At 36.4% G+C, this 19,620-nt stretch overlaps 1 protein-coding gene across 1 annotated transcript in view; it reads left to right on the top strand.

Moving 5' to 3' along the window:
• LOC122737331 (contactin-6-like) overlaps positions 1–19,620 on the top strand; it is a 482,372-nt gene that overhangs the window by 303,002 nt on the left and 159,750 nt on the right. The window contains 1 exon segment of the mRNA XM_043979812.1: positions 19,305–19,441. Within this exon segment, the coding sequence (XP_043835747.1) occupies positions 19,305–19,441 (137 nt within the window).

Below are 19,620 nucleotides of genomic sequence, written 5' to 3'. Positions count from 1 at the left end.
CAATCATCATAATTATTTCCCTCCATCCTATTCCCTTCCCATGATATTTACTCTATACTATCTTATTTTGCCCTATTCCTCCTCAAAAGTGTTTTGCTACCGACTGCCCCCTCCCCTGCTCTACCCTCCCTTCATTCACCCTTCCCTCCTTATCTTCTTCCCCTCCTACATTCCTGTGGGGTTAAAAAGATTACTCCTCCCAATTGGGTGTGTATGTTATTCCCACCTTGAGCCCACTTTGATGAAGTTAAGATCTTTGAGCTAATTCTGTTTTCTTAAATTTTTCTTCCTTCCTCCTTCCTCGGCTCTCCCTATGAAATCAAGCAATTCAATATATGTCATACATGTGCTGTTATGCAGAACATCTTCACCTTCCTGGAAAGTGTTTTGCTTTTTATAGCTCCCTCCCCGAAACTTCCCTTCCCTCCTTCCACTCTTCTCCCACCCCCACCCCCTTATCTCCCTCCACCCACTTTTCCACAGGGCAAAAATATATTACTGTACCCACCTGAATATGTATGTTATTCCCTCTTTGAGCCAATTCTGATGATAGTAAGGTTCACTCACTGCCCTATTCTTTACCCCCTTCCCCTCCCCATCGCAAGCTTTTTTTCTTGTTTCCTTCATGTGAACTACCTTTCCCTAGTCCACCTCTCCCCTTCTCCCTCCCCCAGTCTATTCCTCCTACCCCTCAATCCTATTTTAAAGATGTCATCATGGGTCAGCTAGGTGGCACAGTGGACAAAGCATGAGCCCTGTACCCCTGGGGCCCCGAGCCCAAATCCGGCCCCAGACATGAGACACCCCACCCTGTTTGCCCCACAAAGAACAAGGATAAACAAAAAATGACTGCTTTACAGATATCATCCCTCCATATTCAGTTCAGACCTGTGTGCTTTGTGTATTCCTTACTGAGAAAGTTCTTATGAGTTGGAAGTATTATCTTCTCAGGTAAGAAAGTAAACAGTTTAATTTTGTAATGTCCCTCATGGTTTCTTTTTCCTGTTTACCTTTTTATGCTTCTCCAGGGCCTTGTATTCGAAAGTCAAATTTTCTATTCAGTTCAGGTTTTTTCATCACAAATACCTGAAAGTCTTATTTTTCATTGAAAACCTCTTTTTTCCTCTGAAAGTTTATTCTCAGTTTTTCTGCATAGGGGATTCTTGGCTGTAGTCCCAGTTCCTTTGCTCTCTGGAATATCATATTCCATGCCCTCTGGTCCTTTAATCTAGTTCCAGCTAGATCTTGTTTTATCCTTATTGGAGTGCCACAGTATTTGAATTCCTTTTTTTCTAGGTGCTTGCAATATTTTCTCCTTGACCTGGGAGCTCTGGAATTTGGCTATAAAATTCCTGGAAGTTTTCCTTTTGGGATTTCTTTCAGGAGGTGATCGGTGGATTCTTTCAATTTCTATTTTAACTTCTGCTTCTAGAATATCAGGGCAATTTTCCCTCACAATTTCATGGAAGATGATCTCTAGACTCTTATTTTGGCCCTGGTTTTCTGGTAGTCCAATGATTTTAAAATTATCTCTCCTGGATTTATTTCCCATGTCAGCTGTTTTTCCAAGGAGATACGTCACATTGCCCTCTATTTTTTTTTTCATTCAGTTGGATTTGCTTTACTGTGTCTTGATTTCTCATAAGGTCAATAGCTTCCATTTGTTCAATCCTAATTCTTAGGCAATTATTTTCTTCAGACAGCTTTTTTATCTCCTTTTCCATTTGACTTTTCAAGCTGTTGACTTTTTTCTAATGACTTTCCTGCATCACTCTCATTTCTCTTTCCATTCTTTCCTCCCTCTCTCTAAATCTTCCTTCTATCTCTCCTACTTTCTCTTCAAATTCCCTTTTGAGAGCTTCCATGGCCTGAGACCAGTTTACATTATTCTTGGAAGCTTTGGATATAGGGGCCTTGAGGTTGTTGTCATTTTCTGAGGGTGTACCTTGATCTTTCTTATTGCTGAAGAAACTTTCCATAATTCTGAACTTTTTTTGCTTGCTCATATTGCCATCTTTTACTTGACTTTTATCTCCCTACTGGGGGGTCATGCTTCTGGACTACACTACTGTCCCCAGCTTCAGAGTGTCCCAGGTGTTTTTATTTGAGGGAGGGCAGGTTTTTCCCTGGCCTGGCCTGTTCTCTAGTCCAAAGATAACCTCAAGTGTACTTACTAAACAACCAACCAGCAAAGCTTTCTGTGGTGTGGTTCATAGCTACAACGAGCCTGCGCCCCTGCCCCATTTGGGCCTCCGGCAGCTCAGGATTTCTTTCTGGTTCTCTGCTGGGGACAGACAGCTGGATTCCTCCCTATGTCCTCCCAACACCCATGTACTTCCCCCCTGGCCAGCTGTTCTGCCCTCTCACTGAACCACAAGCTCATTTCCAGAAGACGCTGGTGCTGCAGCTGATTTGGAGGCTCGGGGGTTAAGTTCCTCTGGTGCGGTGTGCCTGGGGTCTCTGTTGGCGTGATTGCGGGTTTGGACTATACTGGTAGCTCAGCATGACCCCCTTTAATCTGTCTATGACTGGAAAATAATCTCAGCCCATATTTATGTAGGTTTTTTCTGCTCCAGGGGTTCTCTTATTGCTGTTTTTGGGGTAATTGTATCAGGAATTCTGTTCATTAAATATATTTCCTCCACCATGTTGGTTTCACCCCCGCCCCCCCACCCCTGCTGTTGCATTTTTTTTTTAACTTCATTATCTATGGTACCTTTAAGCGAAGTGTATTTTCTATGATTATCTCTCTTGATTAGGTCCATTTTTACTTTTTTTCTTCTTTATCTGAGATCATCATTGCTACCCCTGCCTTTTTACTTCTACTGAAACATAATAGAGCCTGCTCTAGCCCTTTATTTTTTAACTCTGCATGTATTTTTTCTGCTTTCAGTATGTCTTTTGTAAACAGTACATTGTTGTATTCTGGTTTCTTTTTTTGTTTGTTTTTTTGGTTTTTTGTGTAAGGGAGTTGGGGTTAAGTGACTTGCCCAGGGTCACACAGCTAGTGCGTGTCAAGTGTCTGAGGTCACATTTGAACTCAGGTCCTCCCGAGTCCAAGGTCAGTGCTTTATCCACTGCGCCACCTAGCTGCCCCTGGATTCTGGTTTCTAATCCATTCTGCTCCTCTAAAGCTCCATATGAGATAATTTTAGACCTGTTTGGACCTGTGACCAGGTCCACTGTTCTTCCACCACAATTGCTTTTTTGCCTTGGAACTTTTATCTTTGTTAGTGCACCATAGTGACCTACCATAACCACTCTTCTCCACTGAAGAACTAAGACCAAAACTGTGCATGGTGAAAAGAATGTCCAGTCATTACCACCTGCACACAGTGGCGGAAGTCCCCTATCCTGTCTTTCTGCCCATTTATCTGACCCTCTTATCTTATTTAGACTGAAAGCTTTTGGAGCTGCTACTGTGTTGCTGGCACCTCCTCATGGAAGCTCATGGAATCACTTCCTCAAGAAACCACTGTTTCCCCTTCTGGGTCTACATCTGGTTAGCAATCTCTCAATATCACAGACCTCTGCTTATGACCTCTTAAGTTGCCTTACACTGGAAGAAGGTACTCCTCTGAAATTTTGTTGGCTTTCCCACCCCAAAATTTAATTTGAGGGGTTACTTTAACATTTTTTTTGGAGGAAATTGTGGAGAGAGATCAATATGTTGCTTCCTCTAATCATCCATCTTGGCTCTGTCTATGTCATTCTCTTAAATGAAATTAATGCTTTCTTTATAAGATTTGTTCTTTCATCCACTCATTCTTTAGGATTAGATTGTTTAGTTTCTAATTAATTTTAACCTGTGCACCCACAGCTAATTATTAAATGCATTTTTTATTGCACTGTGGTATGAAAAGGGTACATTTAATATTTCTTTTTTTTACATTTAGTTTTGAGGTTTTTATGCCATGAAACATGGTCAATTTTTGTAAAGGCATCACTTTCTTTTGAAAAAAAAATTGTATACTCCTTTCTATTCTCATTTAGTTTTCTTCAGATGTCTATTATAGCTATTTTTTCTAAGATTCTATTTCTATCGACTTAATTCTTATTTATTTAATCTTAAGATATATCTAGCTCTGAGAGGGAAATGTTGAGGTCCCACACTACTATAACTTTATTGTCTATTTCCTCCTATAATTCATTTAACGTTGTTTTTTTTTTTTATGGTTTTTTTTTTTTTTTTTGCAGGGCAATGGGGGTTAAGTGACTTGCCCAGGGCCACACAGCTAGTAAGTGTTAAGTGTCTGAGGCTGGATTTGAACTCAGGTCCTCCTGAATCCAGGGCCAGCGCTTTAACCACTGCGCCATCTAGCTGCCCCTAACGTTGTTTTTAAGAATTTGGATGCTATACCATTTTGTACACATATGTTTAGTAATAATATCGAATCATTGTTGATGTTTCCTTCAAGCAAGATGTATCTTCCTTATTTATCCATTTTAATTAGGTCTATTTTTGCTTTTGGTGTAGTCTGATATCATGGTTACTACTCCAAGCTTTTCTTTCTACCTCAGCTGAAGTCTAAAAGACTGTGCTTCAGCCCCCTAATGTAAAACTGTGTGGTTCACTCTGTTTTAAATGTCTTTCCTTTAAATGACAACTTGTTAGATTCTGGCTTCTACTCTATTATGCTATCTCCTTCTACTTTTTGTGTGGATTTATCCCATTCTCATTCCCAATTATGATTCCTAACTTTCTAATTCCTTCCAACCTCTTTTCTTTTGTTAATCTCTCTTCCTTTTTATCCTGCCCCTCCTCTAAAGTCTGTTTTGCTTCTGACCACCGCCTCCTTTTATCTGTCCTCCTTTTCATCATCCAATTTTCTATTATGCCCTTTCCCTCCTACTTCTCTGTTGAGTAAGTTCTATTACCAACTGAGTATGCATATGTGTGTATATATGTATGTATGTATGTGTGTCTATTTCCTTCTTTCAACCAATTTTGATGTGTGTAAATTTTAAACATTACACACACACACAAAACCCATTTTCTTCTCCATTGTAAAAACTCCTCTATTTATGCCTTTTTTTGTATAAGATAATTTCCCCCATTCTTTCTTACCCTTTCCCCTTCTTTTAAAAATATTTAATATTTTATTTTTCACTATTACATGTAAAAACAATTGTAAAATCCTTTTCTTTTTCAAATTTTGATTTCCAAATTTTCTCCCTCCTTCCTTCTCCTCCCTCACTGAAAAAGAAAAAGAAAATTGATATAGGTGCAGTCAAGCAAACTATATTTCCATATAAGTCATGTTGTGAAAGAAAACACAGGCAAAAAGAAAAAAAATGAAGGAATAGAAAGAGAATGCATACTTTGATCTTCATTCAGACTCCATCAGTTCTTTTGCTAGAGATGGATAGCATTTTCCATGAAAAGGTCCTTCAGAATTGTCTTAGGTCATTGTACTGCTGGAAATAGCTAAATGATTTACAAATGATTATCATACTGTCTTACTGTCACTGTATACATTGTTCTCCTGGTTCTACACATTTCATTTTGCCTCACCTCACATAAGTCTTTCCAGGTTTTCCTGAGATCATTTGATTTATCATTTTTTTTTTTTTTGGTACCACAAGAGTATTCCACCATAATCTTAGGAGTAAATCATTCAACCATTTCCCAGTTGATGATAATACACTCAATTTCAATTATTTGCCACCATTAAAAGAGCTGTTATAAATATTTTGTACATAAGATCCTTTCCCTTTTTTCTTATCTCTTTGGGATAGAAACCTAATAGTGGTATTGATTAATCAAAGGGGATGCATGATTGTATAGCCCTATGGACACAGTTCTTTTTTTTAATTATTTTTAAATTTTTTCTTTTTGGTGAGGCAATTGGTGTTAAGTGATTTGCCCAGGGTCACACAGCCAGTAAGTGTTAAGTGTCTGAGGCCAGATTTGAACTCAGGTCCTCCTGAATCCAGGGCCAGTGCTTTATTGACTGTGCTACCTACCTGCTCCCTGGACACAGTTCTAAATTGTTCTACAGAATGGTTCAATTAGTATACAACTTCACCAAAAATGCTTTAGTGTCGAGTTTTTCCACTTCCCCGCCAACATTTTACATTTTCCTTTTTTGTCATATTAGTCAATCTGATAGGTGTGGGGTAGTAGCTCAGAGTTGTCTTAATTTACATTTCTATAATTGATAGTAATTTAAACATTTTTCATATAATTTTTATTACTTCATTACTTTTATTACATCATCTGAAAACTGCCAGTTCATATCCTTTAACCATTTAGTAATTGAAGAATGACTCTTATTTCTAGAAATTAAACTCTATTCTACATATTTGAGAAACCAAGTCTTTATTAGAGAAACTTGCTGTAAATTTTTTTTAATTATGATTACTGAGTTTTCCTCCATCCTATTTTTCTTGTTAATTAATTCTACTTCTCTCTCTCTCTCTTAATCTCCTTTCACTCTGTTAATTCTCAAAACTGTTTTGCTTTTGACTTTTACCTCCCCCAATGAACCTTCCATCCTATTATCCCCCTCTCCTCTTATTATCTTCCCCTCTAACTTCCCTGTATGGTAATTTAGATTTCCATACTTCACTGAGTATATTTTTACCTTTTTGAGCCAATTCCACCATGCTTTCTTTCTAGGTATACTCCCTTTAATTGCCCTAATAATTATAAAGTTTTTAGTATTCAGAAGTGTCATTTCCCCAAGTAGGAATGTAAATAGTTTAACCTAGTTGAACACCTTATGATTTCTATTTCCTGTTTACCTTTGTATCCTTCTCTTGAGTCTTATATTTGAAAGTCAGATTTCCTATTCATCTCTGGTCTTTTCATCAGGAATGCTTCTGTATTCTTTCATTTTCTATTTTACCCCCTGGATATAATATATATGAGCAATTTTCCTTGATTAAGAGCCCCCTCCTCCTTTTTATTATGGATTTCAGGTAATGCAAGAATTATTAAATGATTATTTCTGCATTTATTTTCCAGATCAGTTGTTCTTACAATGCGATATTTCACACTGTCTTCATTTTTTTCATTCTTATGGTTTGGTTTTATTATTATTATTATTTTTTTTGGTGAAGCAATTGGGGTTAAGTGACTTGCCTAGGGTCACACAGGTAGTAAGTGTGTAAAGTGTCTGAGGCTGGATTTGAACTTGGGTCCTCCTGAATCCAGGGCCAGTGCTCTATCCACTGCGCCACCTAGCTGCCCCGGTTTCATTATTTCTTGAATTCTCATAAGCTCAGTTTTCACTTCTTCCACTCCATTTTTAAGGAAGTATTTCTCCTTTGAGCTTTTGTAACTTTTTCCATTTTGGTAATTCTACTTTTTTGATAATAAACATTTTTATTTAAACTTTTGAGTTCCAAAGTTGATCCCTCTTTCCCTTCCTCCCCTCTTCCCTGTCTAAAGTGGTACGCATCCAGATATTGGTTATATATGCACAATTATATAAAACCACCATATTAGTTACTTTGTATAAGAAAATGTGAATAAAAGGGAAAAGAAAGAAAGAAAGAAAATAAAAATAGATGATTTAGTCTTTTTCTCCTGCTGTTGTTTTGGGGCACATCCTCTGCTGGATTTCACCCCACTCCTACCCAAGTGCAACAGACCTTTCCTACTGTGGTGAAATGGAATTTGGCAGACTGATTGTGATGAGCCACGCCTGGCCTGTCCTGAGTGATGTATGCTGCTGATGTCAGCAGGAGAAACCACTCTCTGATTGAGTTTGAAGGACCTCCCCTTTGGGGGAAGGAGAGTAAATTCTCGCTGAGGGGAGCATACTCTCCTGGTGGTTTGAGCTGCAGGAGCGGGCAGCAAGAGTTTCTTTCTTGGCAGTTTTGTCCTGAGAGCCCTAACTGCAAAGCTATTTCCCATTGAAGCTACAGACCTCAGGTGGTGAGTTAACATACAAGCCCTGCTGTTTTGAATTAGCTAAACTGGAAGTGAGTTTGGGGATTGTATCGACTTAGGTTAGAGTTAGGGGGATTATTCATATTTCTTTTTCCCTATTCCATTGTCTTTGATTTTATTAATTTCACCCTTGCTGTTTATTTTATTCCCATTAATAAAACCTGATCTGTTTGTGGAAAAGAGGCTGTTAGGCTCCTTTCTTATTGACCTGGGAAAAATATCTAAAAAGGCAGTTCGGAGGGAGGGAGCTTTGACCTAGAGGTCCCTTATTTTTTCTGGGACCCCAATATTAAGACAAGCCACTCCCTATATCAAATTTGGCCCCCACACTACTAATCTTGTAAGTTATTTTTGGCTGGAATTTTTTTCTCCCCATCAGTTTGTGGTTTCTGCCACTTCAGAATTTAAGGACATTATATAAAGTTGTTTGGAGGGGTTCTGAGGAGAGCTCAGGAAAGTCAATGTCTTTTTTCTGCTATTCTGGCTTTACCTCCTTCTTTTTACCTTTGGCTGGGGCTTCACTTTTTCTTATCTACCCATTTCTTTTACATCATCCCAACATTATTGCTGAGTCCCATGTCCTCTTTTCTTTAAAGAATTGTTCTTACTGCCCAATAATGATAAATTTCTTGATTGTCATGGTTTTTCCTTCATTATTGAAGAGGACCAAATTATATCACTGTTTGGATCAAGGTACAGTGTGTCAGACTGATCAGACCAATATGAGCTCTTAAGACTACCACAGGTTGTGCAGAAATAATCTATATGAACATTTGGAGAGGGCATGTCTCTAAATTTATGCATCTCAAATTTCTTTCAATTTACCACAATTGTATTTTACACAGTGTCTTCTTTGATGTACTTACATTGTGCTGGGCCAACATGAAAGTGTTTCCCATGTCCCACAATTGATTATAAGCTCTTTAGGGGGACCCTGATAGTGTCCTTGTATCACTTCTCACCTTGATGTGAGTACTTGCTTTGTGTGATTTCTCCTTAAAACAGTTTTTTCATTTTTTTCTTTTCTTTTCTTATTTTTGTTGTTCTTTTTGAAGGCACAAATGTTGGCATTTTAGTTCTCTGCAGCAGACTTTGAATGCTTGGCAGTTCAGTCCAAGAAAGGACTTCAATGTTCAGTCTCTTATATTGCTAGATAATTTTCAGAATCTTCCTAAGACAATTCAAATAGAAGTAATTCAGTTTATTGGAAAGGTGCTGGAATACACTCTAGGTTTCATAAGCATATAACAATGAAGTCAGCACAATTGTTCTTTAGAGCTTCACTGACTTTCATAGGCAGTCCAATACTTCTCTCCTACTCCTGCCTTTGGATCCTCCCAAACCTTGAGCTAGCTGTGGAAATACATGTATTAATCTCATCATCTATGTGTACATTACTTGAAAATATACTGCCAAAATAAGTGAACTTATATATAACATTCAAAATTTCCCCCATTTACTGTAATTGATAGTTCTATATATGGATGGTATGATGCTGGCTGGTGGAGAACCACTGTTTTCTTGGTGTTAATTGTGTAATGATTGGAATGACGCCACATGCTGGAGACTTACTGTAGGAAAGCTCTGCCATGAGGAGAAGGCTCCTGAGGGCAAGACAATGTGTCTTTTCTTTGGCATCAGGAAGGGACATTTGCTTGTGGGAGGAAGAAGGGGTGAGGCTGGGCACTCTTGCTCTCTTTCGCCAGGATTCTCATGGAGAGCGTGCAGGAGAAATGTGCTCTCCCTTTAATAGAAAGATGAATCCAGGCCCTTTCTCTTTCTCTTCACCAAATTCTTATTCTCCTTAATAAATGCTTAAAAGTCTAACTCTTGCTAAAACTTCTAATTTATTGGCGACCACTCATTAGATATTTTAGACAGCCTAGCTAGAATTTTAGCCCCTTAACAATTGTTACCCAAAAAATAGCAGCAGGAGATCAATACATACTTGGTTGAACTTTAACCTCAGAGGCTACATTGATTGCACAATCTTCTTTTTTTTGTTTGTTTTGTTATTTTGCAGAGCAATGAGGGTTAAGTGACTTGCCCAGGGTCGCACAGCGAGTAAGTGTCAAGTGTCTGAGGCCAAATTTGAACTCAGGTCCTCCTGAATCCAAGGCCAGTGCTTTATCTACTGTGCCACCTAGCTGTCCCCACAATCTTCTATTAACAAATAATGTTCTTAGAAGTTATATGTATCATCTTGACAGGTAGAATAGCAAACCAGTTTAACCTTATGGGAGTCCCTTATGATTTCTCACTCAGCTTAGCTTTTTTATGCTTCTTGTGAATTTTATTTTGAAAGTCAAATTTTCTATTTAGCTCTTGTCTTTTCATCTGAAATGCTTAAAAGTCCTCTATTTCACTTAGTATTTGTTTTTTTTCACTTTAAGGATTATTATCAATTTTGCTGGGTAAGGATTTTCTTGGTTGTAATTACTTCTCTTTTGTCTTTTGCATTATTATTCTAAGCCTTCTACTCTTTTAAACTTACAATTTTTAAATCTTGTATGATCTTCACTGTGGCTCCATTATGTTTTTTGCTTGTTTTCCTGGAAGTTTGAAGCATTTTTCCCCTCAGATTCTGGATTTGACTATTTTCCTGGGATTTTTCATTTTGGAATCTCTGTCAAATGATGATGGGAGGATTTTTTTTTCCTTTTAGGTGGGGCAGAATTCCTCCATAATTTTTGGAAAATGATGTCTAGTTGCTTTCTTTTATCATGGTCTTCAGTTAGTCCACTAAATGTTAAATGACCTCTCCTCACTCTGTTTTTCTGATGAGATATTTTGCTTTAACTTCTATTTTCATTTATTTTTTTCTTTGTTTCCTGATTTCTCATTGAGCTTCCACTTACCCAATTCAAATTATTTTCTTCATTGAGCTTTTGTAACTCTTTCCATTTGGATAATTCTTATTTTTAAGGAATTAGTCTCACTGGTGAATTTTTCTACTTTTTCTTCCATTTGGATAATTGTGTTTTTCTTTTAAAAATATAAATAATTACTAAATTATTAAAATTATACCTTACTATCATTTTATCCAATATTGTTGTTTCTCTTTTTAAATTATTTTCTTCCTTTACTTTAATTTCTTTACCTACTTTTTCTTCTACTCTGATTACGAAAATCAATTTTTTTTAGCTCTTGGAGTTCTTCTTGGGCTTCTTTCCAATTTATTTTATATTTCTTTTAGGCCTTGTTTTTTGGTTGCTTTTATTTTATTGTCTTCTTTTGAGTTCATGCCTTGGTCTTTTCTGTCACCATAGTAACTTTTTAAGGTCAGTTTCTTTTTGTTGTTGCTTATTTTCTGATTCTTTTTTCTTGATTATAAACTTCATGATAAAGTTGTGCTCTCTTGCTAGCCTGGAAAGGGACAATTCATGTCCCAAGCTTCAGTCTTTTTCACACTGCTCTTTTTAGATCTACTTCTGGGGGGTTGGATTTTTTTTTTCATGCTACCATGGTGGTAGATCTGTGGAGAATGTGGTCACTGATTTTCTAGGCTGCATTGCATTCCTTATCCAGGAAGACTCCTTATCCTTTGGGATTGTAGTCAATACTTCTCCTCAGGGCCCTGTTTCCTTAGTACTGGGGAAAAATATATATATGTGTGTGTGTGTGTGTGTGTGTGTGTGTGTGTGTGTGTGTGTTTCCTCATTGTCCCTGATCCTTTGATACCAAAAGCAATGCTGATCCTCTTACTCTTACCCAAATATGCTCATCCCTCTCCTTGAACTATGACCCAGAAATGAGTATTGGCAATCGAGTTGTCAAATCTCATCTGCTCTGGCATTCAGTGCTAACTCAGGGGTCCTTATAGTCCCTTTCTTACCAGTTATTAAGTTCCTTTTCTATCTATAGCTTGAGAGCTCCCAAAGCTACTGCTGCTTCTATTACCACAACCTACTCCAAACACTGGTGTTTCAATAACTTAGATTCCAGTTGATCCTCCTCTTTGTTGTCACAGATCTCTTTTTCCAATCTCCTTTCTTGTCTTAGGCCAAAACGATGTCTTATTGTTACCTGTTGTTGACTTTGCTGCTCCAGAATTTTATTTCAGGTGTTAGAAGAGAATTCTCTAGAAGAGAATGTTGAGAAAGCTCAGCAGAGTGTGTTTTCTTCTCTGCTAGCTTGACTTCACCCCCAGAAACCTTTTTTCCCCAAATTCCTTACAATCAGGACTTGAGAACAGAGGCATGTCAGATTATACATGTTGTTCATGTTCTCATCCGTCACAAAATCTAAGTTTTACCACTTCTCTATTTTTCTTTCTTTTTTACTTCATCAGTCACTTTTTTCTATATTGTTCAGAATTGGGTCCAGATTTAAGTACAACTATTGTTTTATTTCACTTAAAATATTGTACCTATATTCATTTAAAATACTTTATCACTTTCCAATGACCTCCACACTTTACCCCCCCCCCCCCATGTCTCACATCGTACCTGCAACATGTTTTTTTGTTAGGTTGAACCCTCTCTTGTAACAAATTTGTATATTTAAGTAAAACAAATCCACACATTACTCATATCTGTCATTGTACCTTGCCATTCTATATCTATAGGCCACTACTTCTCTAACAAAAAGTGGGACATATGTTATACCCTCTATCCTTTGAAGTCATGATTGGTGTTTGACTGTGTCTGATAGTGAATAGTTTCATTATTATTTTCCTTTAAATTACAGTGGTCATAATATGAACTGGTCACCTGGTTCTACATATTTTACAGGAAAACACTTTATGCAAATTACCCCCAAGTCTCTGAATTCTTTGTATTTGACATTTATTTCAGGAAAATGCTATTTTGTTTCATTAATATACCAAATCTATTTTCATTAATTCCCCAATCAATAAGGAGCCATTTTCCTTTCAGTCCTTTTCTAGTAGTAGTGTACTTCTATGAATAGTTTACCTTATAAAATAAGACAAACCAAGAATTGATTCAGCCTCCTGACTTTGTTCGAGTAGTTGTTTAAGTTGAAGAACTCCATTACAGTTATATATTATACTTCCTTAGTGGTAACAGATTGATCTTCACCAGGAATTCAGGGATTACCTTGCTCTAGTTGACTTGATAATTTGTAGTCTACTCCCACTTCTCTGTCACTATAATGTATCCTTACTTTCAGTCTCTTCTCAAAACTCTCTGCCATGCTTATATTCGCAGCATCAAGGATTTCTATATAATGCCAATCTATTTCACATTCTAAATAATTGGCCAGTATTAAATATCCATGAGGATATTGAAATAATTGTATTCCTCAATGTCTCACTTTCAAAACTATATCTCACAAATCTCACTGGGGGCTCAGAGATTTTTTTTTTTTCCTACTAATAAGGCATATATATATATATATATATTCTTGAATTCATTATTTTCTCCCCTCTTTACCTAAAGCATATTCTTTTTTTTTTTTTTTTGGTGAGGCAATTGGGGTTAAGTGACTTGCCCAAGGTCACACAGTTAGTAAGTGTTAAATGTCTGAGGCCGGATTTGAACTCAGGTACTCCTGACTCCAGGGCCGGTGCTCTATCCACTGCGCCATCTAGCTGCCCCCGGTATTTTTTTGTTGTTTAAAAATGTCCTTGCCTGACCTGTACTTAAATGTCCTTAAAAATGTCCTTGCCTGACCTGTACTGAATCATCCTACACTGGTGACCTTCTATTTCTTTTAATGTCTTCATAATCAAATAACACTTATATGTGATGTATTTATAGTCAATAAAATATTAAATAATAGGGGTCTAAAGAGTAAAAACCACCTTATGGCCATGAATTGAGTCAATGTCTTCACTACTATTTTCAATTTCCTTTAGAAGTTCCAATGTAGCATAAATTGAAGAGTTGCCTTTTACAGAGAGAATGTGATTTCTCACATTTACTATTCCCCCATAGTTTTAAGAATGGAAACTGAGAAGGAATTGTTTCATTTCAATAGATGCTGCAGTTGTAATAAAATTGACTTCTTTAATCTAGCATCCTTTGTTAAATGAAATTGTAGGGACCCAGCTGGGAGTTTTTTTTAGCAGCAGGATATTAAAGGCTTTGGCCAAGTTTCAAAGGAAGCTTTTCCACTATAGTCGTCCACAACCAACATGAAGGTTTTGGCCAAGGGAACAACAAAGCTATGGAGTTATCTACAAACCCAAATCAACAGTCCTAGGCATCGTCAGTACAGGATGCTGTGTCCAATCCAATTTAGTTATTGCTCCTCCTACACTAAATTAGTTGTGTAGAAATTCTACAAGGTGGCTGACCAAATTAGAATCAGTTTCCCTCCTCTTACATCACATATTGATCCCTTGTGTTTAAGCACCACCCCCCCAAAAAAATAAGTGGAATATTGAGATGGTTATGTGCGCAATTTAAAGGAAAAATTGCTCTTCCTCATTATCTATTGCAGATAAAAACTGGTAGAAACCTGAATTATGCAAATAATTTATTTAATTTTCTACTTCAATTGGCTTCTATCAATATGACATTCTTTTCCGCTTTCCCCAAGGACTATATACATTTTCAAAATGAGCAATTAAGGTTCACAATATCTTCATTGTTTATATGATGTATACAATCTAAATTTTATAGCATTTAATAATCATACAAATTAGGGAAAATGTATAATATTTATAAATATATGGATGTATATATATACATATGTGTATGTATATATACAGAAAAATTTCGTACACTCTAGGATTGCTAACTCTAGAGCTTCATTTACAATGTCATATTCCCCTGGCCTTCCTTCTGTAATGAGAAGTACCAAGTTAAATATCTTGGCAGGAAAGTTTATTCACATCCTACCAATGCATGTACATTGCAGCTTGAACTCTGGAGCTGGTTAGTTTTACAAATCCTTCCAAAAAGTAAATCACACTTATACAACATTAAATACAAGGATATTGTAGCTCAGGAACTTAAGCAACTATAATACTCCAGGAACTGAATTCTAAGAGAAAAAATGGAACAAGCTTTTCCTTCAAAGGGATTAAATAATCCTTTCATGAAATATTTACAACTAGATGGCAGTTCACATGAAAAAATATATATTTGTGGATGTTACTTGACTATAAGGCAATATTCAATTTTGTGATATGGCTTCTAAGATAAGAAAAAAATAAATGTGATCTTTGATTGCATTAAATACATACTGTCTAGCATGGACTCGAAATTATGGTTATATCATGTCTGGAGTGAAGCTAGGTGGTTCAGTGGATATAATACTTGCCTCAGATACTTATTAGCAGTGTGACTGTGGGCAAGTCACTTAATTCTGTTGGCCTCAGTTTCTTTATCTGTAAAATGAATAAGAGATTGAAATGGCAAACCACTCCAGTATCTTTGCCAAGAAAACCTTAAGCATGTTCACAAAGAGCCAGACACAACATAAAAATGGTTGAACAACAACAACACATCTGCAGTGTTGTGTTGTTTTTAGTGTCACATTTGAGTAAAAACAATGACTAACCTTTAGTTGGTGGCCATCAAAAGGAAGTTAGTTTTACAAAAGAGATCCAAAAATTGTCTGAGATCAAAAATCATCATATGGCTCTTGGTTGTAGAAACTGGAGCTTAGGGGGAAAAAATGAGGTGCATTAGAGCTATCTTGGAAAATTTAAGAGAATGCCATATGGAGGAGGCATTAGCATTGCTGCACTCGGCCTTTTAGTGAAGAACAAGAAAAAATGAGCAGATGATGCAAAGGAGCAGATGACAGCTCAGTGAAATAGGGAAAAATCAATTATATTGAATACATATCATAATACAAAAAAGACAAAACAAAACCAAAACTTACAAAACTAGTTCAAGGATCACTGGTTAAAAATCCCTGACTAGAATTTCTATTGTCAGGTTTTTAGAATCCTATGTGAGTTGCAGAACAATGTTAATCCTTTTTCTATTAAAAATACTTCTGGGGCAGCTAGGTGGCGCAGTGGATAGAGCAAGGCCCTGGATTCAGGAGGACCTGAGTTCAAATCTGGGCCTCAGACACTTAACACTTTCTAGCTGTGTGACCCTGGGCAAGTTACTTAACCCAATTGCCTCACCAAAAAAACAAAAACAAAAAAAACCAAAAAACTTCCTATCAGGTCTTAGAGGTAGTAGGGTTTAGAGGGTGTTGCTTTTTTTCCCTGCATAAGAGGCAAATGTGTTTTTAATTAAAGAGAACTGATTCTGTTAATAAGAAGGAACTCTCCTATTTATTTGGCCTATTTCTGATAAGTTTTATGTCTGTTGGAGGAGAGTAGATGAGCAGTGAATCCTTATGCCCCATTACAAGTGAAGTCAAAGTATTTAGAGTGGGAAGAGAGGCTTTCAAGCCTGAAACCCTTGTTTTCCAGTTGAGAAAATTGAGACCTGTGGAGGTTAAGTGACAACCAAGAGAAAAGAGGTGTAGTAAGCATCAGAAATGGATGTTGAAACCAGGTCCTTAGTTTTTGAAATAAAGAGGCATACTGAATATCCTAACAAATAAAAATGGAGAAATTTCAGTGACAAATCCTGAGAATTCTTATAGTTGCACACCTCTAGATGGCAAATAATTCATCTAGAACATATGTCCAGTTTATATATATATATATATATATATATATATATATATATATATATATATATATATATATATATATACACATGCACATATGCATGTGTGTATATGCTATATGCAAATTATGTGTTGTACTAAATGTATAGATACACATTAAATATAAATTATATATAAAATATATAAATGCATTGGATATACCTATATGTGAAATTATGCATATGTACATTACATTTAAATTTCTGTATGTATAAATATGTGTCCACCTAAATCATCACTATTATTGTACGTCTGTCTGTACTATTTATCTAAATATAGAAATATAGATTCATATTTAATGATTATTTGAAATAGATGAAGTTAATAAAGCTACAGAAACCACCGAGATAATTGAAGAAAACAATTGTTTTTCTTTACACAATTGAAGGTTCTTTGCTGAAATACACACACATGTATGTGTATGTATGTACATATATGTGTACATACACCTGCATACATGCATGCATCCATACTTTACATCATATTTAATGATGGAGTTATAGTTTCTCATTAACAAGGGAGATAAGAAAAATATAGTATAAATATAGTTGACAGTTTTCCATAGTGTTCTTTGGGTCACATTCCCAGTTGAACCCAGATCTGAAGTGTTCAATTTCAAAGATCCTTCTAATGAAATTCTCTCTTTGTATTATCTTTTTTTTGAGATCTGGTATACCTTTCATCTGCATTTATTTTTATTTATTTATGCATTTGTATTCATTTATTCGTTTATTTATCTATCTATTTATCTATCTATTTATTTATTGATTTATTGCAGAGCAATGAGGGTTAAGTGACTTGACCAGGGTCACACAGCTAGAAAGTGTCAAGTGTCTGAGTCCAGATTTGAACTCAGGTCCTCCTGAATCCAGGGCTGGTGCTTTATGCACTGTGCCACCTAGCTGCCCGCTGCATCTGCATTTATATTTTACGCATAACAGTGTTAGGTTCCTAGCTAATACTCTGAGCTTTGTTTCCTGTAGTCTTGCTGGCTGCATTTCCCTTTAGGAATCCAGGAGTACCTTTAGTGTTTTGGGGTTCTCTTTCTCTAATGATATCTTATGGAACTCCTTTTTGAAAATGTTGTCCTCCTGTATTGGGCACCAATGATTAATGTGTCACTTCCATCTAACCAATTAACATCTATTAGATTTTACAAATGGATATTTACTTCAAAGATGTGGCAACAATAGAGGTCTCACACAGTACCACCCCCGCCCCCCAACAATAATTGGCCCACCCTTATTACACCTCCTCAGAAGATCTAGTTTATATGAAGCATTGTTTCCATCAAGTTCACTTCATAATGTGTCTTTGCTGCTGGATGAGTCTAGGTCTCAAGTACTCCTGGACTGGGTTCCCAAGGTTGATTCTTATTCTTCAAGGCATCCAAGTTCAGTTGGCTGGCTGAAAATTCCAAAGCAGACTCAATTCCCAAAAGTTTTAGCGACTTACTTTCCTAATTTTAATTTTTTTTTAATTGATAAGGTCTTAGCTTTCAATCTCCTTCACCTGAAATGAAAAAACAAAACAAAACCGAATACTGAGGCAAAGATCCAAAGCAATTATTCAAGGGCTACACGTGGCCTCAGAAGGGGAGGGAGCAGGGATTTCTTTTTAAAATATTGTCTCTTATCTTATTGAAATGCTGCCAGGCAGGAAAACAGCCCATAGAAGATATGATTATAGAGGAATATTGCTTTCTTTAAAAAAATGTGCCCCCTCCACTTCCAGCTAAAAAGCCAATTAAAAAAAATCTCTTTATAGTGTGGTCAGAACATCGGGGTCTGCAAAAGAATGTTTGTGCCTACTGCAATCCCTTGTAGATATTACATCCCCTAAGCAACTATGCATATGCTTATATGGCTTTGGTTTATTACTTAATCTCCTGTTAGATTCATGCACTTTAGGCTCAATGCTACTTCAGGATGAGAAGGCCAATCCCTTTTGATACTTGATTACTCTTTAAAAAATATAATTATGTCCTCAAAAGTCTTCAAAAAACATATATTTTCTAACTCAGACTTACATACCAATCCTTTTCATCAAATACCTTGTTCCCTTATGATTTTTTTTACCTTTCTTTTACAACCCTGATTTTTTCCCCTTGTCATAGTAAAATAAGCACAGAAACAATCAATTCAATTCCATCTGCTCCACTGCCTCACCAACAGCCTTGCCACCCAGACCAATGCTCATGCCCTAGAGCAAGAGATCTTAAGCTAGGGTTCAGAAATTCTGTTTCATTTTCTTTTAAAATCCATAATTACGTTTCAATATAATTGCTATCCTTTTTAATATGACGAATCTTATTTTTTTCACATTTAAAGACATTATTTGGGAAAGGAGGCCAGAGGCATCACCAGATTGCCCAAGGGTCCAGCAAGTACATATGTACACAAACACACGCATGTACACACAATGGTTAAAACAGGGATCTCAAAGGTACTTCTACCTCAGCACAGCAATCTCCTCAACGTTACCTTGTTTTCCTGGAGCACTATTTCAGGATATCTATAGCTACCAAGTTTCTCATCTGTAATCATTTCTTCCAAGACCACCTGATCAACTATCTTGCTATTGCCTGTTTAGAAATAAAGATTTATTTTAATGAAAGCAACTATTAAAAGTGCAAAAGGAATTCCACTACAGAGAAATAGATTTCTGCAAATTTCATGTTAGACCCTAAGTTTTATTTCCTGATGTCCTTTGATTTCATGAAATGAAATTCCTTAATTTTTAAAAAAAATTCATGAAATGACTTGGGAACATATACACAAAATTAAAAAAAAAAAACATGTTCTTTCTTGAACAGCACTTCCAGAATGGGATGAAAAAATCCAAAATAAAGATCTATCAATATATGATCCTTTATTTTGGGAGTGCAAAGCCAGTGGAAAACCAGCTCCTTCTTACATGTGGTTAAAAAATGGTGAACCTATTGTGCCAGAGGTGAGTATATGTATATGTGTGTGTGTGTGTGCGTGTGTGTATATATATATGTATATGTATATGTATATATATATGTATATGTATATGTATATGTATATGTACATGTGTACTTATATCTGTGCCTATTGCAATCCCATGTAGATTTTACATCCCCTAAGCAACCATGCATATGCTTATAT

The sequence above is a fragment of the Dromiciops gliroides genome, chromosome 1 (genome assembly GCF_019393635.1).
Source record: "Dromiciops gliroides isolate mDroGli1 chromosome 1, mDroGli1.pri, whole genome shotgun sequence".
NCBI classification, from domain to species: domain Eukaryota; kingdom Metazoa; phylum Chordata; class Mammalia; order Microbiotheria; family Microbiotheriidae; genus Dromiciops; species Dromiciops gliroides.
The sequence above is the reverse complement of the archived record's forward strand: the minus strand, read 5'-3'. Positions and strand labels throughout refer to the sequence as shown.